Below are 20,388 nucleotides of genomic sequence, written 5' to 3' on the forward strand. Positions count from 1 at the left end.
TATTACCATAATCACCATATTTAGCAGGCTCACCAATATCCCATAACCTCATTATGAGGCCTTGGTTTATTAGTGATGTATTCAGTGATGACATCTGGTTAGAGGGGGACGTCAGTCTCATCATAGTTTGCCAAGAGTGTACTACACACCTTAAGTGATTTGGAAGCTCTGCATAGTTTTATTGGTTTTTCAATGAGTATTTCAGGTTTGCTTTTTAAATACCTGCTATGTTTCATTATTTTATGTTATTTTTCAATGCATGATCAACAGTCCCGCCAGTTTAGGTTACAGTAATTATTGCTCATTGTCCTAATGGCCAGAAGATATATGATTTTAATCATTTGATTATTTCGTTAACTTCATCGTCACTATCTGGGGAAAAAAACAAACGAAATTCCTATAAACACCGCACAATTAGATAAGAGCAAGTCTGTCTGGAATCTAAGTCATTAAATCGATAATGCACTAGGGAGGCTTATCGTTGCAAAGCCGTGCCCCTTGGACAGTGGCTTTTGAGTACTGGGAAATCGAAAGAATCATCATCGTCATCATCATCATCATCATTTACGTTCATCATAACACACGGTAGCAGTGAGTCAGAGTGACTCCCTGTTGCCGCCATATTGGTAAAGGAGGACCCCCCCCCCCCCCCCCCCTTCAGGGGAAAAGTGAAGGACAGGCAGTGCATTACCTTCCGGGTTTTCAACCTCGGAAATAGTATTTGCTAGCTGGAAAAAAAGGCGGATCCCTCTTTCCTTAACGTCTCTTTGAAACTTTCTTTTAAATTAGAATATCAATAAAACGCACCGCGCCATTTATTTACAGCTGCTGTCTGCTAGCCGCTGCTAATAGGCACAGTTTGGCCGGCTTAAATATACAGCTTGTCGGCCGTCCAGTTCGCTGCGTTGCGCCGAAGGTGAGATAGTGGGAGGTGGAAAAAAGCAAACGAGGTTGAAGTTAACTGGTTAGGTAGGTGAGTTAGTTTGCGTTTTGGGTAAGAGACGCGCTGGCGCACTGAGCTGGGATAACGACAGGGGGAGAGGAACAAAAATGGGCGATAAGGAATTAATGTGGGCCTTGAAAAACGGCGACATGGACGTGGTGAAGAATTTGCTGGTGAAGGTAAGACGGCGTCCGTTAAAAAAGGGCCGGACCTGGAGGCGGGGTGGGAGGTAAAGCCCGCCGTTAGCCCCCTCGCCCACCTCCCCGGCGTCCCGCCATGGCTTCGGCGGCTAGCCGCTAAGCTAACAGCGCGCGCGTGCTATTAGCTCCCTCGTGGGTTAGCCTGTTCTAGATACTTCGACTAGCCCGGTTAGGGTTAGCTAGATGCATAACTAGCGGGGTAACTAGACGAGAAGTGGCAGAGCTGCTGGTTACAGGTCGGTGACGGGCTACATAGTGACATCCTAATGGATGCTACCGCTACGATGAGCCGTCCTCGCTATTCACCCGGCTAACCGGTCCGCCGCTGGTGAAAAGTTGGACTCCTTGCTAAACTTCTTCGTCTGTGCATTTTAGCTGATAAGGACTTAATATTCGCTTAGCTGGGCGTTTATTCGTATATATTATGACGAAAAGGCCCGTGTAACTAGGTAAATATAGCAAGCCCGTTAGTAATCGAGTCAGGGTGGGGAAACTTGAATGCATCGTGAAGAAACGTGTACCTATATTATAATGTCGCGTTATTAGCGAGCGCCGAGGCGAATGTAACTGAGTCGTGTACGTTTCTGAGCAGGCCCCCGGGTGGGCGGGGGTCGCGGACCGGCACACACACATTTTTATATGGCCTCACTGCACGGCACCCACCGGCGTTGGTACGGATGTGTGTGGGCCATGCTTTATAAAGTCCCGCGGCGGTGATCTTTGTTTTAGTGCGTGTACGGTGCCTTCGGACCCCGCCCAAGTCCTGTAATGCTCGTATTTTGGAGGTACCTGGAGAGCGTGATGTGAGACACGTCGTGACCATGCACGACTAATCCAAGCAGAATACATTGTCTCTACGGTTTTATGTCCACTCTGGAGGTATTTTATGATATTCTATCGTAGAAGCACAATATTAGGGCAGAGAGGCGAATTTCTGAATACAGGGGTATGTGGGGTCCTTCACAAATTGCTGTAGAGAAATAAGGCTAGATGTCATGCATTTTGCATCCAGTTTACTATATTTGGATTTCGGTTAGGCTTAACATTTTGATTATTATTGATTTAAATATTAATTTAATGCTTTGGCGTTTCTTTTAGGCATTTAAAAAATTGACCTGTGAATAATAGGTTAAAGTTTATTACTTTTCATAGCTGTGAATAACCTGGAAGAGTTTAGCATTTTGCAGGTGGTGTTTTTTTGCAATGGAATTGCTGTGGTCAATTTGCTAACATACAACACATTTGTAGAACACACAAAGCAATTCCCAAACCTATTGGTGCTGGTAGTGTTGGGTTTCTGCTTATTCTCTCTTTGTGTGATTTCTGTTAAGTCATCACATCTCTACTCTGCATTCATATAAAATGGCAGCTATTGTTTTCAAATGGCATTGTGGGGAAAGGTTGTTTTGGCTAAATATGCTGCTATGACCTTTCCAGAAGCTAGACATCTACACGTATGTGCTGAAAGAGACTTGAGGGTAAATATACCCAGTGATGTCAATGAATTATCCTACCTTCCAGCCTCCTCAGCACAAACACAAACTCATATTAAAATATCAAATATCAGCAGTTTCAGCAGTACCAAACCTGTCACTTGAGCTGCATGTTGAGCTACTAGATGGTTTGTGTATTTGCTGTGGCATTTATGACAGTATCGGTTTGAATGGGAAAACCATATGTGACCACCCTCTTCCTATCCAGAAGGTTTAATGACTTCTGGCCCATCCTGCAAGCTTCTGATGGGTCACGTGATAGTTTTTTTAGAACCTGATAATCTGCCCTATAATATATTTGCAGTGAACATACTTGTCGATAGGCTGTTATTTTTTCCTCTCATTTGCATGAAAGTGTTGTAAAGAGGTTATCTCCTACAGAGTTTTTAAATGGATGCATAGATCACTAGCTAAGATTGATTGACAGCGTGTTTGTGATGTCTTAAATAAAAGAAACCTCCGATGAGCCTATGTAACTATTTATAATATTTTCCTGAAAGTGTAATTAATGTAATGATATGTTGTATGAGCACGGATCATAATAATGTAAATTACCCAGTTTGCAAAAAAATCTATTTTTGTTCAGTTGAATGATACTACTTTGGTTTTTTTTTTTTGTATTTTATGCAGTAACAACCTTTTCCTGACCTTTTAATAGCTAGTACATTCATGTTATAAATGTAAATTTAAATTTTAAATTGCAGTGTAGAATAATGTTTAAAAACCGATTGATTGAATGCAGTTATAGCTGCTGGATCCTGCAGATATTCATTTAATTTGTGGGAAACTGTGTGGTGTGAGAGTTGGCAGTAGGGACCAGACTTGACCTTTTCTGTAATGTGATGAGGCTGAGCAGTCTTACTGCAAAGTGTCCCCTTGCAGCAGCTCTAGTTCTGTTCATCGAGCAAACGGCCATCTTGGATCATTATTGCTCTCTTGGTTCTATCTACACAGATGGAAGGCTTCAGTTGTAAAGCAATGAGATAGATGCATGGTGGTCATTTTTAATTCCCTAAAAAGAGTGTTTTATTCAGCATACATAGAAAGAATATCTGTTTTGCTGAACAGTATTCATTTGAATGGGGCATATGCAGGAGAATGTGGTGGCTGCCAGTGGAAAACTGAAAAATATTTTTATTAAAGGTACTATTTGTAGATGTAACAGGTATGTGAACTTCAGACACACCTGCAGTCACGTTAATAGTGCATAATAGTTTCTGTAAAAATATCAATCTAAACTTTGGCCTCTTTTTTCATTGAAAGTCCTACATGGCAGTTGTCTAGCTATCGTGGGTGCAGATGGTCTTGTTACAAAAGTGGGGCATCAACACAATGGCTGCCCAAGAAATCCATCTTCCGGGTATGTACCCTTGGCATTGGACTTGTATTTGTTCAGTCTGGGGCTCGCCGTAGAATGAGTTTTGCTTCCATTTTCTCCCATTTTCTTGAATGTGCTTTTTTTAAAACCTCTCATTGTGCCATGTTGATCATGGGATCCTCCCGCAAGGCTAGGGAAATCTACTGCATAAATGTCGCTCAAAATGTCAATCTAAATGACAGTTACCCAAGTTAAATTAAGCTGTGCAAGCCCTAGCTGTTATAACTGCAGTCAAAAGGAATCAAAGGGGTTAAATAGCAGATCCTATAATGAGACTGGTTGCAGAAAGGGCCTTGGATCTGTGTGCAGTGTCTGTATGTTCTCTCTGTTCATCTGACTTTCTCCCTGATTGCCCAGCTTGTGTCTGCGGTCGTTCGAGGATAGGCTGTTCAATGGTAATTGTAAATTGCCATTAGTGTGTGATTGTATGCGTAGTCTGCCTTAGGCTCTATGCTTCTCAGGTTATGCTCCGGTTTTCTGTGGCAGTATTAACATAGTAGAATGTTAATAGAATTGGATTATTGAAATTAGCCATATTTTCATCCATCGATTTATTCTTATGATTATTTGCCACTAGAGTTGGATCAGTACCAAAATTTTGACTTTGATCCCAGCTTTGGCCTAACAAAACCTCATCAATAATATGCTAATGTAGGTTTAAATTTGTTAGTTCTGTTATCAACATAGTCATTTAACCTTGCCTATTTTTCATCAATTTGTAAAGGCCTAAGAATGAAATTGCATATTGGCAAAAAACTTTAAACAATGACATAAAATGTAATAGCTGATAAATTACATCATTATCTTTTTATATGTGTTATGCACACCTGGCTATCTTTAATCTCCTTATTAACTAGACAGATGCTACATCAGGGGCCTGTTTCAGGAAGCAGGATTTCTTGGTTAGCCGGATAAGTTGTCAGATTTAAGGTAGTCTGGGCTAAATGGACTTTATATTTGTTCACTTATATTTACCCCAGACTACCTTAAATCCAACAAGTTATCCAGCTAAGCATGAAACCCTGCTTTGTGGAACTGGCCCCAGGTTAGATGTGTTGCTACTTTGTAGCAGAGTTTGCATACTGGGGCTGACGGATCTGCAAGTTCACCATTTTTCTTCAGTTTAAAACCATAATAATGACAAATCTTACTCCTGCTGCCCTGATTATTAACTAGATAGCAATGGGCAACAGTGGTTTCTGTCCATCTGTGTTGCTTCTCTGCACTAAAGACACATGAAATGACTGCGATTATGGCTCACCCCAAGGTGCAGATCTGGCGTGTCCACTACGTGACATAACTTTTTACAGTGTTGTTGGATGTGTGCAATAAATGTAAAGCACATTTTCATCAGATATTGATATTTGTGATAGAATTATACAGCTTTTATTTTTTGTTTCACAATATGATAATTCCGGTGTATCGATATCAGTTTTAATTAACTTGGTCGTCCTTAATCAACACTAATACGTTGTCCTACAAATTCTGAAGCAGAAGTAATATCAGCTGGACACAGGCTTAAGAAAGCTGGGATTCTGTTCCAGGATGACTTGCATTGTATAAAGTCTTGTCTGATAAGTGTTAAGCTCTACTTGGCCTTTGTTTGAGGTGGCCATGTGTAGCCCGTCATTAAGGATTAATGCTTCCTTGTTCCCCTGTTCTTCCAAGTCAATTTACAGTGTAGTTAGGTATGTATATTTATGTCAAACAGGTTCATCTTTATGTGTTGTCAATAAAGATGCCTCAATTGCATTTTCTTTGGCTCATCCCAGGTTTTTTATTTTTATTTTTTAAAAGCCTGACCTGCTAATAACGATCCTAAATTCCGATTTTCTTTGTTTAATAATAATTAGCTGACTAAACATTTTTTCAAGTAAAAAAGGCCCTGCAAGTATTGAATTAAATTGGTTGCTACAAATGTTTTTGGGGTATTCTTCATCCCACACCGGACCGGAACTGACCTGACCTGACCTGTTCCACACTAAAGATCTCCAAACATGTTTTCCATAAGTGTGTGTTACTTTACCTATCACACAATATTAGTTGGGGAGACACAACTGCGGTAGAGACTAGCTGTGGGGGATATGGCCAAAATGTCTTTTCAAGATATTCTTCAACTTCAAATTATTTGTATAGCACATTTAAAACAACTATAGTTGACCAAAGTTGAACAAAGTTCAGCCAGAAATAAAACAAGGAACAAAAGAGACAATTGAATGGTTGGTTGTTGGTTATAATCATGCTTTATTAATATTATTTATATCATGATTTATTCATTTAAGGGCAGCGTGTGGCTCAGTGGGCTAAGCCTGTGTGCCTGTAATCAGAAGGTCGCCAGTTCAAACTCAGCCTCTGCACGGCTGCGGGTCCCTGAGCAAGGCCCTTAACCCCCAGCTTCCTGGGTGCTGCTACAGGTGGCTGCCCTTCACGGACAACTTGCTCTACAAAAACAGAGCAAGTTGAGAGAGGCGTAAAGACAATTTCCCGACAGGGATCAATAAAGTATCTTATTATTATTATTATTATTATTATTATTGCCATATCAATATCCCAGTATTTATTACAGCAAAATGACATCGCCATATTTGATTTTTTAAATATTTTTTCCCGCCAATATCGTGCAGTCCAATTGTAGCAAATACTTTTAAATTGTTTTGACATGTTATCCAGATCTTCTGTTTCTTCAGACCAGATCACAAGTTAAGCTTGGGTCTTTTCATCTCTACACGCATACATTTTTTATTATTATTATAATTCAGATACAATAATACAGTACTGTTCATAAAATATAGCTTATTGTAGTTTCACTACTGCATTTCGTTGGGTCATTTTTGGCAGTTTATGATGAACTTTGATGAGTCTACATTGGTCATTGAGAGAAAATGACTTTTTTTTTTTTCCCCATCATGTTTTGATGCGTGCAGCATTAGCCTCAGGTAGCCAGCCAGAAGCAGATGGGTTACCGCAAGGCAAATAGGCAAGAAAAAAAAGAATTAACATAATCGTTATTTTTTCCATATTTTATGTATAAAAAGACCCAAAATGAACACTAAGCGGGCTGCTTGATTACTATAAGCAAATTATTTAAACAGTATTTTTACAGGAATTATTCCGTCCCAGGCTTTTTGGTAGATATAAATGGCTATCACTATGATTGTGATCACTATAAGCGGTTCACACTTTTAAATATTGGTAGTGTTGAAGCTTCACGAGTTGCTCAGTCAGCATCCCCTCCATGTTGGTTCAATGTCACAGACTGTACAGGGTGGAGTCACGTGGCAACACCCACACTAGTATGTTTTTAAGTGGACTGCACATGAACACACACTGGGGAAAGTATTATTATTATTTTTTTTAAAGTATTAACAATTTAAAAAAAAAAACAACAATGTAACCAACATGGGCAACATTACATAGATAGGTTTTTAATGTCGGTTTTAATTAATATTCTAATTAATCATCATCTAATTTTAACTTACCTAGCCCTACTACCAAATAGGGTTGCATGATAAACCAATACAGAGAGAACTGCAGTGCTAGAATTTTGAAAATGGTACAATACCAGCATTTTAATAAAATCTATACTTTTGTTATGAAAATGGATATTTGATCTGTCTAAAAGGATTCTGCTTCTTGAAACTCAACACTGACAGTGATGACGTTGCAGGAAACAACTGAGAATATCAGCAAAGAGAACAGTGCACTTTTTCACTTGGTTCCGAGGTGGCAAGGGCTTCAGCAACACCTGAACTCGTTAAAAACAAGGAGGCTCGAAGTGAAATATAGAGATATTTTTGCTATCATTCAGATGAAAAAGGCAAGTCCCTTAAAAACAGCACTTGCCCAACGGTGTATCTCGCAAAGGAAGGTACCACATCAAACCTGCCCAGACATCTATCAGACAAACATCCCGAACTTTTCAAAGAATTCAAAGACTGACAGCTGACTTGTGTACTCCCCTGTTATGTCCATGAAAGAAATCTGAGTGATCAAAATGTCAAAATTGCCAGCAGTAAAATACATATTCATACATAGTCTACAGTGATGCACAGGTCAATTTCACGAGTGACCTGAACGTGCTGATTAATTCAACCTGACGGTGAATTAATATTAAATTAATATTAAATACAAAAAGATGCTCAACCTGCTTTTTTTAACTAATATGGTTACATTTTAACAGATCTGCCGGCAAATGACCTAAATATTAAAAACATTATTTCAGTTAAAGCACAGTAATGACATTTGAGAATATTTCCAATTTCATGACGTGATATTACCAATTTCATGACTTGATATCAATATTAAAATATTGGTGTCATGACAGCACTGCTCTCAAGTATGGTTGCATTTCTGTAGTGATAAACACCTCTATAGCTGTAGTTCTGTTTTTAGCTGTTTGAATTTCCTGCTAAAAGCACCTTAAATGCAACAAGGAGACTAGCGTGCAAAAGCTGTTTCTGCCTTGCCGTGGTCGCAGACGCACTCGGATGATGTCTCAAATGAGCTGGATCTGTTTCCAGCAGCATATCCAAGTTTAAAAACCAACAGTCTTGGACTTATCAATTGCGCTCTCCAGTGTTTGTGTGATTTATTGGCAAACTGAAATGTTCCCAAACTGCAGATTATGACTGACTGGATAGCCAGTATTAACCTTAAACAACTCACGGCCACAGTTAGTTTACCATGTTGAGCATCTACTTGTGAATTTAGATTCTGCTTGTATCAAGCATTGCATTAATTTTCATTAATTTTCTTGATGCAATCGTTCAGTGCAGTGAAACAAAATGATGCAAATCGATTTTAGACCGAAACCTGCAAAAATGCAGCTGAACGATAAAATTAGTTAACGATTTTTACCACCATTTTATCTACGTTATGGATTAGTTGTTACAGTCCTAGTATAAAACCAAAAAATTGCTATGTACTTATACAAATAAGAGTGTCTTAATCTGGTTTCTCCGGCAAGATGTGTCGGTGTGACTTTCAGCTTTGTTTTGGCAATGTGTCTGCCCAACAGGACGAGGATGTGAACAGGACACTGGAAGGGGGCAGGAAGCCATTGCACTATGCTGCTGACTGCGGCCAGGCTGAGGTGGTGGAGTTTCTTCTCTCCAAGGGCGCAGATGTTAATGTAAGTGCTGGGAGATGGTTAACTTCGAAAGTCAGGTGTGACCCCACCCCACCCCCCAGAAGTTTAATGGCCTTCCATGGTGTGTGGAAAGAGAGCATCAACCAATGAAATTTGCTCAGCCGATTCGCCATGCCAGCATGTCTAATCTGTGCTGTCGAATTTCTGAGGCTGTTTGTCTCTCTCTCCCTCTGTGTTGGTCCCGTCTGTCATCTTAGGCCACATGTTCTGTCTGATATCCCCTCAAGCAGCACCTGGCTTATGGAGATTTGAAAAGGCTGGGGAGACTGCATTGATTATGTGTTGACTGACAACTGCTTCACTGTAAATTTGTGTCCTGAGGGAGTGAAAGTAGGCATCTGTAGCAGTTAATGTAACATAAACTGGCTGCTTTTTAAAATTTGTTGTTACTCTAACTCTTTAGTAGAATTCCACAGTGTTTGTCCAGTAGAAAAATCTTCTTGTTATGTGTGAGGCTGGATGAAAATCACGCAGGTTCTTCATCCTGAATTAAAAGCCTACTGCCTGATGCAGTGTACTTTTATTGAAATTCACTGCAATTCAGCAGCACTGGATCTTCTAAGATTCAGATGTGTAGTCATAGTGGGGAGGTAATGATCTTTTCCAGTTGTTTGTCTGCAAGCCTTAGATCTTCCTGTTGAGCCCTCAGACCATGTCTGATCATGCTGTTTCCAAACTACCTGCAATCAATTGCCTATGTGCGGAAGAAAATACCAGACTGCAAAACCTAGAAACAAAATGTTAGGATTTAAGTTTTTTTAAACCACTCCGCTGAAGATGGAGATAAACTTTCTATTCCCCTTTTAGAACAGATTGATAAATCAGGTACCTTTACGTGTTGCTTGGAGTCATTTATTGATGAGATAAGGAAGAATTGCTAGAAGTGACACAGAAAAGTTATGGTCTGTGGTCCTCATGCCCGTTTGTGGGATTCATGACCTCTTCTGCAAAGTCCTTATCTGCTTCCTTCCTTTCCTCAGGCCCCCGACAAACACAGCATCACTCCTCTCCTCTCTGCGATCTACGAGGGGCACCTTGCCTGTGTCAGGATCCTCCTAGAAAAGGTACTGATATTGCGTGCCTTGGGCGTGCAGCCCCGACCCCTCCCCCTCCCCCACCACCGCCCGGAGTATATGCAATGTTGGTTGCTTAACTTCCAACCTTAACAGATCCTCCTCCTTCACAGGTTTCTAGGCAGTTCCGTTGGGTTAGCCTTGCTAGCCAGAGATGCAAACAGGCTGTGTCACTTTGGTATTTAGTTCAATTAAAATTCCATCAAACCTTTTTGTCCTAATTTAGAAAATAAACTTTTGGCCCCCTGAACTGACACACATAAATGCCTTCTGGACAATTTGTACCTTGTTCAGTGTCAACACAAGCACAAGATACAGGATTTGTGCTGATATTCGACATGCTGATATTCGACATGCTGATATTCTCAAAGTTGATTTAGCCGATACCAGTATATACACATCTTTATTTCATGGAAGAGAACACCAGGTTTCTCTTATACTCGAAATAACATATTACTGTTATTGTGATGGCGTACTTGTAGATGAGCAACATTTGATTTTATGTCTTGATTGTATATCTTTTTTCAATGTAACTTTTACAAATTTAGACATTTAATATTGAAAAATAAGGAAATAACTTGGGCTAGTGCTGCATTTTATTTTTAAGTAAAACGGTATCAGTAAATCTAAGCTCCATATGTCGTCTTCTGTCAGCCAAAAACATTACTGTAATGTTACTGTAACACCTCGGTGACAGTGAGCTCTCTTTCACAAATAATAAAGCCACCTTTTTTAAATAACATACATACATTTTCAAATGACAATGTTAAATGAGCATTGTTTTGCCCCTCCTCACATCACTGGTGCTTAACAAAACTGCCATTTGCAGTGCTTGTAATGTTTCAGTTAGTCGGCCTTCCATATGTGTGAGGGATTGGTTCCAGGACCCCTCGCGGATACCAGAATCCGCTGATGCTCAAGTTCATTATGTAAAATGGCGTAGTATTTGCGTATAACCTACGAACAGTCTCTCGTATTCTTTAAATCATCACTAGAAAACTTACAATACCCATTACAATGAAAATGCGATGTATTTGTCATACTGTACAGTTTCATGGCGAATTATGCCTGATCGAGTCGCGTATGATCACTTCTATGCCCAAGGTCCATATGCGCTAAGTTACATGTGAATGTAGTTGAGGGAGCGAATGTAGTACAAATTGGCGTGTGTATCTCTTTTTATTATAAAACGTATTTTCTGTGGAGTACTGTGTGTATATTACAATACTGCACATAAGGCCTTGCCTCTCCTCTATAACTATCAAGATACACCCATGTTGACTTGCGTCCAATAGTCCTGGTCTCATATGCGGACACAAGTCTGTGGACTAGCTACATATTACATGTCAGCAAAGTACTTAACCTACTTTCTTTCAACACTTACAGACTGATTTTGTTTAATGACTTGAAAGAGAACTACATCCAATAAAATACGCCCGTACAGATGGCATGTTGAAGCTTACATTCAGCACCATCACGTGCGCAGTGAACATGTGACCTTATTAACCAGGCTCATTGGCAAAAATCTTCATATCTGCCGATGCCAATAATGAGCTTTCATTGGCCAATACTGATGTCATGCCTATATCATCATGCCTCCCTAACATGCAGCCATGAGTCTAATCATCTACACAAGGGTCCAGGGATGCATGTTGATATCGGTTGATGTGGTAATGTGTTGAGTCGAGATGGACACTGAGTCTCTGAACACAGGGGTGATTAGTACTCATTGTTAACAGTTGTGGACCAATAGAAAAGCTTGTTTGTCTGCAGGATATGAACCATCGCTCTCAACCTTATACACATTTTTTGCGCTGCCATGAAACCAGTTTGATGTGGTGCTGAGTTGCATTGTAGTCTGTCGCAAGCTCCTTATGGGGGAGTTTGTCTTGGGCATATTAGAGGGCACCATCCTGGTGAGTGCTGGCCTGGGTGCATGACCTGACCTTCCAGGGCCACAGTGATAGGGGGAAGTCACCCACCTCACCTTTGCGTTGTCTAAATGCTTAATTATTTGACTTGCATCTGATCGAGTAGGCGGATAAAGGTGGCTTGGGGGCAAGCCCTCTGCCTATGACTAGTTCAGGTTACCCCTGAGTGAGCAGTTCTGAGTCTGAGATAAAGACTGACTGGGTTAGTTTCAGAATACTTGTTGATAGAGCTGTCATGATTATTCAATAAAAAAAATAAAATAATAATTATTCTCGATTGCTCTGCAATATGACGGAAGGAAGCTGAAGCATAACTAGAGCTGGGCGATATGGCCTAAAAATAAAATCTCCGATTTTTTTCACAAAAAATCTGATTTCCGATTTTAATCGATTTTCCCCTCCCCTACTCAAAATCAAACTACAGATGACAAAAATGGTTCAAAACAAGTTTTAACTTTATTTAGCTTTTTTTTACTTTAGGGTTAAAGTGCAATCTGACAAGCCATAAAAGATGTTTGTAAGTGAGATGGCAGACCACGCCATTGTAAACACTTTTAGAAACTTGTAAAAACTTTTAGAAAGCTTTCTCTATAGCTTATTTTCAAACTGGCAACAATACAATACGCCCTCAAACTTAGAAATAAAAGTAATAAGTAATATTGTAATAATAATAATAGAAAAAAAAAAACACACAATTTTATCATGTCAGCTTGGTATTAAGTAAATACTTTTATGCCATTGGGCTTGACATAGTGCAAAAGAAAGCTTTTGAAAAATTGCCAGTGTTAAGAAAAATGAGGCACGTACTTCGGGTCTAAAACTTTTAGCATGTTAATGAATCCCAGCTTTTCCACAGTATGTATGGGCACCATGTCTTTTGCACTATACATCGCGACAGCGTTTGCTATCGCCTTCCATCATGCCCGATTCTTATCATATGGCACATGGTTCAAAAATGTGTCAGGGACGGTTGCTTGCTTAACTTTGTTTGTTGTGCTGGTGCTGCGGCTATTTTCATTTCGCTGGGAGCTGCACTTCTCCTACTCCGCCGCGTGCCTCTGCTTTACATGCTGGAATAAATTAGTCGCGCTGCTTCCTTTGGTTGCAACAGTTTTTAAAGTCTTTGCAACGAGGACTTGTTTGGTCTGTGTCCGACCTCGCAAAACCGAACCAATTCCATATTACAGATGTAGCAACACTTTTCTTGGGCACAAGCGCCAGCTTTACCCCTGTCATTGCCATGTTAGTGAATCTGCTACAGTGTTTGGGTACGTTGCGCTAATTTACCCGTGAAGAATGGTGCGTCGCATTAGTTCCGCTTTTGGCGCTTGTGTGTAAAAAAAGTAATAAAATCGATTTTCTTGAAAACACATTGTCCTGAACTGTAAATTTGAATTAATCGATTAAATCGATTTATCGCCCAGCTCTAAGCATAACTGATGAGGCTTCGAATAAAGAATGTGAATGAAAATGCAATCGTCTGTCAGCATTGCGAAGCAGAACTTAAATATCACCACAGCCTGACCGCATTGCAACTGCTACATCTTAAGTCATGCAGGTTTGATGGAAGCAGGTTAGCCATAGATAGGTGCCATCAGGGCTGTGGAGTCGGAGTCGAGGAGTCGGAGTCGGAGACAATTTTGGGTACCTGGAGTCGGAGTCGGCAAAAAGTTAACCGACTCCGACTCCTACTAAATTTAAATGGGAATTAAAAAAGTAAGTTGAAATGTCCCAATTCACAAACAGTCATAATGAACTACTTCTCTGCTGTAAGAATAAAGCCCAATGCATGCAGTGCATAATGTTACCACAAAACGAACATGTCAAGTAACCATGAAGCATGCTTTTCATTGACTGTATGCGTCACTATATGGGATGTAATGCACAGGTAAGGTGCGGCACCGCTTTCCATTGTGTCGTGTTCCACTGTTACAGGGAACTGTGAACCTAGCCTAAAGCCCCCCATACATTTACAGATGCACTGCCGATTTTTCGGCCGTTCGACGAGTCATCACGCGTCAAACGCCTGAAAAATCATCTGGTGTGTTCTCAGCTCCGTCGGCTCCCCTTCGCTATGCGCTACCCTTGAAACCTTGTTTTCATTGTTTGTCTTTAATCTGGCATTATAGTAGAGTGTTGGCTTCCTAGCCAGTAGTTCTGTGGTGAAATGACATGTACGTTGCCTTCCTTTCCTTCAATGGATGTAGAAAATACATTAGCATAGTATATACATACAGAGGAGTCGGAGTCGGAAGATTTAGAAACTGAGGAGTCGGAGCATTTATCTACCGACTCCACAGCCCTGGGTGCCATTTAGCCTAGTCATCAGTTTAACTTAAATTATGTCGTTTAATGTACTTTCTATGTTTTCTGTATCTCAAAATTATTGCTGCTAAAATGGTTAGCCTCATTGCTTGGCTGTACGATCTTACACCATACATTAAATAACCTTATAGCCTAATTTAATATTCTTTGTGAACATATTGTTTGTTTTGAATAGGGCTGAATCTTGGAACGTTCACACTATATTTGAAGTTTTGGCAATATTTAGGAGTTGAACATTACCTATAGCCAACAGATACAAAGCAATACCCAAAAAATCTCTTGCTGTTGCGCAAAATCATCTATATGGAATCTAAAATGTTTCTAGACAGTGGAAGGCATCTTTTCATAACCAGTTCTTGTTTGTTTTTTTCTCTTCCTCTGTCGTTTTTATTAAATTACACAGACAGACCACACTGTCAAGGGTGTGAATGATTATGGTTGTTTGGGAGAGCATATGCATAGTTCATGCAAAAGCAGTAGTGGTGAACTTTACACTGTTTATCATCTAGTATACGTTTAAAAATATTGAAAAGGGACCATCATTTTGATGGCAAAGCTTATCAAGTTTTGTTTCCTGTGGCGGTAAAAATGTTTTAGCGCAACTTATTGATGGTTTAAACCCATGTGATTATCACAGTCCTTGCGATGTGACCATCGCATGTGTGTAACATCCGATGTTGATATTATCATCGCACATTCTGCAAGCGTAGCCTGCAGCGCAGTGCGCGTGCATGTGTGTATTTTGCCTCTTCACCCCGTTTGTGCGGCTGTTTATGCCAGATCCTCCCGTCTCCTTCCACTGTCCAAAACAGCAACATATGCGGAAGTCCCTAAATCGGCCGTATGTGTGAATGAGTGTACGCTCTGTAATGGGCAGGCGCCCCATCCAGGCTTGGTTCCTGCTTCATGCCAAGCACAATATAATGATACATATCTGTAAATGATTGCTTGATTTAATCATTAAATTAATTGGTAGATTGCTCGATTATTAGTGCAATGGATAGTAACAGCCCTGGGACTGATGCATGATAGTATACAATGCAAATCTGTGTACTTGGTCAAAACATCCAGACTATTGCTGTCCCTTTTATTTCCAGTTACTGTTGAAAGCATGATGGAGCGGAGACTGTCTGGCTGCATGGGGAAAGGCTTTGACAGATATGTATGTCAGGAAACCAACTGTAGGTCACTGTGTGCACATTCTCAGTCTTTCCCAAAATACTATTGTGAGTCACCATAGTGGTCTTATGCCCCCTCCTCCTTTGACACTGAGTTAGCTTATGTTGTGCCTTCTTCTAAAAGCCTACAGGGATTGATGTTTCATTGTCATTGGATCCAGGGATGTACAGGGTCCAAGTATAAATCTGCCTAGTCTTGTCCGTTGCAAAGAAACGCTTCCTTTGGTCTGTCTGTCCTTTATTCTTCTTCCTGAACTAGTGTTTGCGCTTCTGCGTGAGCTTCTGTCACCTTGCTGGCTATTTTAATTTTTTTTAATGCAAAATTATTGACCCCAATTATTGTCAAGTGGTTAGTGATTCCTTTGGATGTGATGCTGAGTAATGGAAGCCCGCGTGGAGCAGGCAGTGCTGGCCGGGCGTGACAGTCACGCTCAAAGGTGCCATTCCCCATCTCATAGGTTATGAGCACGGATCTCTGACCTTCACTTAGAAATGGCTTAACGAAGCCTTAATGGGAAGCTCTGCGAATGTGCGGAGGCTGTGCCCCTTAACCAAGGGTGACCCCGCTTTTGTCTGCCTTTCTGAACGACTTCAGGTGCACAGCATGTTGAAATTGTGTACTAGCTGCAGGACAACCACAGCTTGCATTTTTTTTTCTTCCCTGCGGGGGACACCCCATTTCACATGTTAGATTGACCCCAGAGTTACTGGGGCTGGGGGGGCAGTTGGTCACACAGGTTTCAAGCAGTGCTGAGGAGTGACTGCTTCAATGTGGATGTGTTATGCTGTGGTGCCCATTAAAAATCTAAATAATTTGTCTTGAAAACTGCTGTATAAAACTCATGCTTCACTGCTGCCCAAAGCCCAGTGCTGGGGGCACTTGCCCGTTTCCCAGTCAGGCCAGTGTGCGGCCCCCTTCTGGGTCATCCTGTGAAAGGGGCCCTTCCTGTGGCCATGCATGGTGTTGGGGACGAGAGCCTGGAGTAGAACTGGTCGCTAATGGCCTCCCCTGGGCCCTTAGATTGACTTTGTCTGGCCCTGCCGCAGCAAGGTTCTGGCGAGCTCCACAAATCCTGCCAGAAAGAGCTGCCGTCCCGGGTTTTGAGTTCCTGCGTTTTAAGCCTCGCGCTGCCACCTTTTCACAAAGGCGTTCTATCTTGACTAAAATCAGACAGGCAGCCTAATCCGCTTACCTTTGCATTTAAAGTGGAACGTGCTGTCGCTGCTGAAAACTGTCACTGGGGAAATGGCCTCCTGCCCCTTTAAGGCTTCTGTTAACACTGAGGTTACAGTGAGTCATGGTCCAAACTCTCTAAGAGGATAAATAAACCCATTACTTTTTAATTTATTTTTCCCTCCTCGCCATCCCAATTAGCGTTGGACGGGGCCGCAAACTGGCCAGCATTTCCTGTGATCCCTGCTGCCGCTACCCATGAGGCCCAGCAGAACTGCGGGCCCTGGCACCGAAACTGGGTCATTCCTTCCCTCAGTCGACCCTTTCGCACCCACCAACGCCACAAAAACGACAATGGAAAGTTTCTGCTCCCACCCTCTGATGTGTCACTAAACAGAGACAAAAGGACATTTCATTTCTGGGTTCTTTGTTCTGCTTTGTCTTACTTGGTCCGCACTCTGCTGCACACTTTATTTCTGGCCGTATCGAAGCATTGCAGAACTCATCTGGCATCCCAGGCTTGTTGGGTCTATACACTGAAAGTGACACTTGTACTGATGTGGTACACGGTGTAAATGTACCTGCAGGCTGTGGCCAGGGTACGAATGACATCCATTCCCTAAGTCTGTCTATTTCCTTTCCTATCTGTGGTCTATTTCCTACCTACAAAATTTGTAGGTTAATTGGAAAAATAATACAGTACATCATTATATAGTAATATTCTAACTACTTACAGTACTGTACTGTACCTCAAGCCAGTGTACCGCTGAAATAAAACTGTTTTCATGAATGTCACAGTAGCATGTGTGTTCGTTATTGCAAACCATTGTGTTTAACTTTAAAGTTTGAATGTAACAAGCTTTATGGCAGTCTGTTCATAAGTAGGAGTTGTCTGTAAGTCAGGTCTTCTTAGTCTGGGGACTGCCTGAACTCGCAGCAGCTGTTTTAGTTAAGTTGGCCTGGAGAGGGGCGATGGCGTGACCAAGAGCTGGGGGGGGGTCACTGCCACCCGAGCTTGGAGCTTTGTGGCACGCAGGGGATCAGATGGCCACATGTCATCCACGGAATACCCAGCGAGAGCACCCCTGCATTCTCCTGCTCGGGGGAATGGATATTAATCACACGCTCTTTCTTCCCCGTCATCGCCTCCACAGGGAGCCGACAAGAACCGGAAAGGACCAGACGGCCTGAGCGCCTTCGAGGCGGCGGAAAGCGACGCGATCAAAGCCCTTCTCAAGTGAGCGGGACCGACGGACAGACAGACGCACTGATCCCTGACAGACAGGACAGACCGGAGCCCTTTCCTTTGTCTTTTCTCTGCTTTGCCTGGTTGTGGGTTTTGTTTGTTGGGCTTTTTTTGAGGGGGGTGTTTCCTCTCCTCCTGTCTCCTATTCTGTAATTGGCCAATGGAACCAATACGTTATGTCTCCCTTAAGGACCAATCACTGCGCGGCAACGCACTGCGTCTGGGCCTTGAGTTACCACAATATAAAAACAGATTTGCTCTTAGACTAGTATGGCAGGTTAGTGCTTCAGCATCTACTGGTTTGTGTAATTCATTGACCACTCTTATAATGCAAGATAAGTTAGACTTTTTTTGTTTTGTTTCTTTTTAACATATTGTCTTTTTTTTTTTTAAAAAGAAACTTGAATACTTGTTCCAACAGTCAGTCAGTCGACAGTAGTTCTAGTAACTAGGAATCACTTGAAGTCTGTCTGTGGCCCTTTCTCCCCAGTACAGGGGCTATGCTCTGTGGGCATTCGGTTTGCTGGGGGAGGGGAGTGGTCAGCGGAGGGGGGTGGGGGTGGAGAGCCCCCCCCATTTCCATTAACCACATCAACTTTATAACTGCTGGGGGGGGGGGGGGGGAAACAGTTCTTTGGGAGAGTCAAATGATCTTGAGGTTTTTTCCTCCTGAAATACTGAATTTGAATGTGTAACTACCCAGTTTTTCAAACGTATTGATAAACTACAGATTTCTGTGACCTTGCGAGAAATGAAACCTAAGGATTCCTGTGTGATGAGTAGCACAGAGTGGGTTTTTCCCAAGTGGAGTGACTCTTTTCCCTTTAATTATTTTTTAAAGCATACAAAGTGCCTGTTTGTCATACCCTCTACCCCCATGACGGAAGTGTGATTTGACGCTGAGAGCAGGCTAACAGGGCAGCGTTGTTTGGTGTGGTGTGTGGATTAAGAATGATGCCCGCCCCACCTCCTCCCCAGTAGGATCCCTTGCTCTGGGTTTGATTAGCTTCCCTGCTGGTCCCTGCTGCATGTCAGATGAGCTTCTGCTTCTTTTAGGCTCTTAGAAATGTTACTCTTCTTTCTTGGTTGCTTTCGAGAAAAGAAAAAAGAAAAAAAAAACGCTTTATCTTGCATCGTTGTGGGAAAAATGTTAATTAAAAAAAAAAACAAATGAAACATTGGATTGTGGTAATTTCTTGCTGACCATGTGGGTTTCGATCATCCCTGCACATTTTCACACACATGCTTTGCACTGATACGTGAGCACGACAGCGGTGAGCACCTGCAGCAGGATGTGTCTTTGGAGGCCTGCTTCACTGCCCAATGTCCACCTCTCTTCTGACCTGGAGAAGCCCAGCCTTCACTGTCTCTCCATGTAGTGACTGTGGGAGAGACATTCTCATGTGTCAGAGGTTTCCGCTGCTTTTCCTGGCCCTGCCTCTGAGAATTCACTCTGTCTGCCCTCCTGCTGTGAGTTATTGCCCCCCCTTTCCCCCTTCTCAGCTCACTCCACTTCACATTATACCCCGCCCCTCCCCCCAATCGCACACTTCGACTACCTGTTCTTACAGCTCAGCAGCTCCCCCATGACATCAGCACGTCTCAGGCCCTCTTGTGGCACGTATAAAAGGGCAAATGAGCTGCTCTTTTTAGGCTGCATGCCGGCACAACGTGCAGGCTAGTAATTACCGGCTGAGGTGAGCTGATGCTAAGCTGATGACTCCGAATACAGTGCTTTGTAACCTTTTGTCCCAGGCACTCGGAGCATGTGCTCATTATCCGTCCAAAACCTCTTAATTAAGCTTGATGGGCCTCCTACAAAATATTGATCTGGATGGTTAAGAAGCCAGAGGTCCTTTAAAAAAAAAAAATAAAATCCCACATCCTCTGGTGCTAATAGGCTCATGGGAAAAGCTAAGACCGTGTTTGTATTCTACTGCTATTACTAGGATAGGAAATCCTGGGATGCCATTTGTGCTTCCAAGGTCTCACAGTGATCTCAGTCTCCCAGAAAAGTTGACATTTCTGCAGATTCTTAGGAAAGTAACCCTTAAAGTGCTCCTTAAATGGCTGAAGTATTCAGTCAGCCGCACATGCATTCCAGTCAAGTAGAAAATGTTCAAAAAGCTGATTGTGAGTACTGCTACTAAGTTGTTTTTCACCAAGAATTCAGAAAATGTAAGATGTTCCCGGAGCCTTGATGAATGGCTCAATCACGTGTAATTAATAGCATAAGACCCACAGTGAGCCGGGTTCCGACATCATATCCGGCCTTTGCCCTCCACTTTTTTCATGCAG

General features: G+C 41.9%; 1 protein-coding gene across 1 annotated transcript; it reads left to right on the forward strand.

The window, feature by feature from the left end:
• The first annotated feature begins 666 nt into the window (after positions 1-666).
• mtpn (myotrophin) lies at positions 667-19,266 on the forward strand. The gene is made up of 4 exons (XM_023810980.2): positions 667-1,122; positions 9,032-9,145; positions 10,144-10,227; positions 17,999-19,266. The coding sequence occupies exons 1-4, from the start codon at positions 1,051-1,053 to the stop codon at positions 18,083-18,085; spliced, it is 357 nt and encodes a 118-aa protein (XP_023666748.1). The 5' UTR covers positions 667-1,050; the 3' UTR covers positions 18,086-19,266.
• Positions 19,267-20,388: the final 1,122 nt, after the last annotated feature.

Source organism: Paramormyrops kingsleyae, chromosome 3, assembly GCF_048594095.1.
Source record: "Paramormyrops kingsleyae isolate MSU_618 chromosome 3, PKINGS_0.4, whole genome shotgun sequence".
Classification (NCBI taxonomy): Eukaryota; Metazoa; Chordata; class Actinopteri; order Osteoglossiformes; family Mormyridae; genus Paramormyrops; species Paramormyrops kingsleyae.

What these genes read in the sequence shown, in the direction of transcription:
- mtpn (XM_023810980.2), top strand. Translation starts at nt 1,051, where the DNA reads ATGGGCGATAAGGAATTAATGTGGGCCTTGAAAAACGGCGACATGGAC. An exon ending in TGAAGAATTTGCTGGTGAAG is followed by an intron (nt 1,123 to 9,031) that starts GTAAGACGGCGT and finishes TCTGCCCAACAG; the next exon opens with GACGAGGATGTGAACAGGAC. An exon ending in TCAGGATCCTCCTAGAAAAG is followed by an intron (nt 10,228 to 17,998) that starts GTACTGATATTG and finishes TCGCCTCCACAG; the next exon opens with GGAGCCGACAAGAACCGGAA.